Below are 3,780 nucleotides of genomic sequence, written 5' to 3' on the forward strand. Positions count from 1 at the left end.
GCACAATTTTTTTTCCCAATGAATTATTTTGGCTTGAATTTTTTTTAAAAAAATTCCCCTAACTAATTTTATATAGTGTAAAAAATATCGAAAAAATTAATAATGTTTCTTGTTATACACGCTATAATTTTTTAAATAAATAATATTTTAGTTTAAAATTTTCTTTTAAGTATACAAAGTTTCAAATAAATATACATACAATTAATCATCAATACTATATATTAAATCCAGAAACCAAGGGACTTTAATGTAATTAAAGAAAGTTATACAAATTAATTATACTATATAGTTTTAAATTACTAGCACCATGTGATGGACCCGATTAAGGGATCTCAATGCAAATATTATATAGTTTGGGTTAAAATTAAATTAGATGAAGCTTGGTAATTTTCCTAAACATTTGTAAGAGACTAAAACATGGTCAATTTCCTTAAAATAAAATAATTAATTAAGATGGTCAATTTCAATGAGACTAAAAGAAAGAAGATTTCTTGATAATTTTCCTAAATATTTATAGAAGACTAGAAGATGATCAATTTCCTTAAAATAAAATAATTAATTAGTATAAACATGCACACTTATAGTATTAATTATTATCATCATAAAATTATATATTAAATTTAAAATCTATGCAATTTTTATTAAACTTCATAGTTTATTAGATGCATAGAGATGTTAATTATTTAACATATAAAAATATAATATAAGTAGGTTATAAATAATTTAAGTTAGATTCCATAATATATAATATTGCATAATTCTTTCAATTTGATTTAACGCATATATGTAATATATTTATATAATTATATAAATATATAAATATATAATCTTCTTAAAATTGCATGCCGAAGTAGTAAAAGTAATTTCGTCAGTAAAGAAAAGAATTGTAGTAACATTGGATATAGTTATATGATAGTAATCACTCACTTGAATAGTAAAAGTAACACTATTATCAGCGAAATTAGTGAAAGTGGTAGAAACAACAACGAGAGTAGTGAAATAATCAATATTAATATGGCAATAGTGAAAGTAACAATATTTACGGCGGGAGTAGTAAAATTATCAATATTAATGCGGCAGTAATGACAGTAATAATAATTACGACGGGAGTAGTAAAATTATCAATATTAATGCGGCAGTAGTGACAGTAACAATAATTACGGCGGGAGTAGTGAAAGTAACAATGATTACGGGAAAGTAGTGAAATGTTATTACTATTGTTTCATTAATAAGAGTAAAATATTAATATCGGGAGTAGTGAATTTGTCTCAAAATTTATTTCATCGTAATTTAGGATATGCATAGAAAAATATATTATTGATAAATTTATGGGTTATGCAACTTTAAGTAATTTTATTTGATGAAAAAAAAAATTTAATGGTAAGTAGAGGTAACCCGGGCGAAGCCGGGCACCAATACTAGTGTCTCCTATTATGAAATATTTATTTTATTTTGGTACATAATTCAACAAGAAATGGAAGTGGTTTAATGGTTGAGATCTTGGTAAATAACTTGGAGGTTTCTTAAAGAGGGGTTTTGATGGCCCTTTCACGTGCTTACTTTGTGATTCTAACGAAACGGAGACGCCTGACCACCTGTTCCGTGATTGTTCCTTTGCTAATAGAGTTTGGGCTGGAAGTCTTCTAGGGATTCGAGCTCAATCAGGGGATAATTTGAGCTTCCAGTGTTGGGAGACTTGTGAGACTTGTGAAAGTTCTGCTACACCAGTGAAGACTCCGACTTGATTTGCATCCCGCCCACCAAAAATGTGACAAAAGCGAACCAATCAAGCTCTACTTGCAAAACATGCGTGGAGGCTCATGTCGAATGAAGAGTCGTTGTTCTGCTCTATTTTTCGGGAGAAGATAATGGGCAAGCTTGGAATTGGAAATTGTAGATGGATTTGTCGAAAAGGTGCTTTTTCTTGGGGGGCCAGGAGCATTATTCAGGGCTTAAAGTTCGTTAGGGACCACATTGGCTGGAAACCAGGGATTGTGTCTAACTTGAATGTGTGGGATAAAAGGTGGGTCAATGGGCATGTACCGGAACCTAAGGATTGTCTCCTTGACACAAGTTTTACTTTCCTGAAAGATCTTCGTGTCAGAGACATCTGCCTTAATAATGGAAGGTGGAATGAAGGGCTCGTCAACCTTCTCTTTGAGGAGGAAAGTGCGAATCAAATTCTCGCTATCCCCCTCAGCCAAACTCAAACACATGATGAGGTTTTCTGGCCATACACTAACAGTGGCTCCTACACTGTTAAAAGTGGTTACGGTATCATCTTCAACAACTTCTTCGAGGAGCATGGGTCTAGAAAAGACAAGGGTCGGGTCAATTCCAAATGGAAGTCTTTTTGCAAACAAAAACTATGGCGTATTCCAGGCTCCCAAACTTGGAAAATTCTTCTTCGGAAGATTATCACTTGTTCGCTCCCCGTGGGCAGTGAATTCATGAAAAGGAATATGATCCATCTTGTGTTCTATGTGGTAAAGAGGGGGTTACTTCTTTGGAAACTCTTGATCATCTTTTCAGAGACTGCGATATAAGTTCTAGGATCTGGGCGGGATCTGTGCTAGGCATTAATACGAATCAGGCTGTGGGTGTCGATGTCCGGGACTGGATTGTTAATTGGATCCTTTACTTGATAAAGCTCGAGGACGGGCCTGTTCAAGTTATTCACTTTATTGGAATTTTGGTTAGCATCTGGAATCTGAGGAATAACATTATCTTTAGGGGGGAAAGCTTCAACCCTAATATTTTCTTCTTAAAAGCTCGCTGTTTAACTGAGGATGTCCTTCAATCAAAGTTGGTGAACACAAAAGATGCATTGGGACCCCCAGGTTTTGGGGGATGTGATCAGGGTAACTCTTTTGACCTCCACGCGCTTAAAGCGGGACAGCCTTTTTATGCTGTTGGATCCTTTTCATCTTGTCCATTGGTGAGAATCTATGTGGATGCCAGCTGGAAGGATTCTAGACTTGTCGGCTTTGGGTGGGTTGTCTACGACACTGGAGGGGAGGTTAGATTTGAGGGTTGTGAGTGCGGTAGAGCTGAATCACCTCTTCAAGCGGAAGCTCTGGGTCTCAAGCATGCTATTACGTGGGCCAATCGTGCAGGCATCCTTCATCTGGAGATTTCCTCTGACTGCCTCCAACTTCTGTCGCAATGGATGGGAACGGAAGGCATTCATCATCAGGTCAAAGGAATCATGAATGACGTTGCATCTATCTCTTCCTCTTTTCATTGTCTTTGTTTTAGCTATGTATGCAGGATTCGGAACAGTAGGGCTCATGGCTTGGCAAAGCAAGCTATGAACATGCATTAGGAACCTTTCTTTCCAGCTGTCAAAAAAAAAAAAACTTGGAGGTTTAATGTTCAAATCATGTAACAATCAATTTTTGCAGGAACTGAAATTAAGTCCAAACGAAATAAAGAACATAATTTCGAATTCTGAATTATTTAACGGTTTTAATTAGTCTTGCTGAAGACGGGTCGGAGTAAGTGACGGATAATGCCACTCATAAAACGGATATGGGGAACAAGGTGGGGGCACCCCCATATACTTTCCTCTCTCCTCTATTTGGATCATTTGTGAGGCAAAATGGTATCCGTCACTCCAAAGTGACGGATATGTGCCGTCACAAATGGAGATTTTGTGTAACGGTTTAGTCATAAGACAATTGCAATTTGCATGGCATGCTCTTGCAACACTAGGAGATAATACCGTTTGACACATGCTGCTTGCTCTGCATACATGCTTTTGGAATTAGACAATAGACA

At 35.8% G+C, this 3,780-nt stretch overlaps 1 protein-coding gene across 1 annotated transcript; it reads left to right on the forward strand.

Annotated features, from left to right (window-relative positions):
• Positions 1-1,868: 1,868 nt before the first annotated feature.
• LOC141641792 (uncharacterized) lies at positions 1,869-3,325 on the forward strand. The gene is made up of 2 exons (XM_074450440.1): positions 1,869-2,373; positions 2,493-3,325. Exons 1-2 carry the CDS (start codon positions 1,869-1,871, stop codon positions 3,323-3,325), a joined length of 1,338 nt encoding a protein of 445 aa, XP_074306541.1.
• Positions 3,326-3,780: the final 455 nt, after the last annotated feature.

Source organism: Silene latifolia, chromosome 2, assembly GCF_048544455.1.
Source record: "Silene latifolia isolate original U9 population chromosome 2, ASM4854445v1, whole genome shotgun sequence".
NCBI lineage: Eukaryota > Viridiplantae > Streptophyta > Magnoliopsida > Caryophyllales > Caryophyllaceae > Silene > Silene latifolia.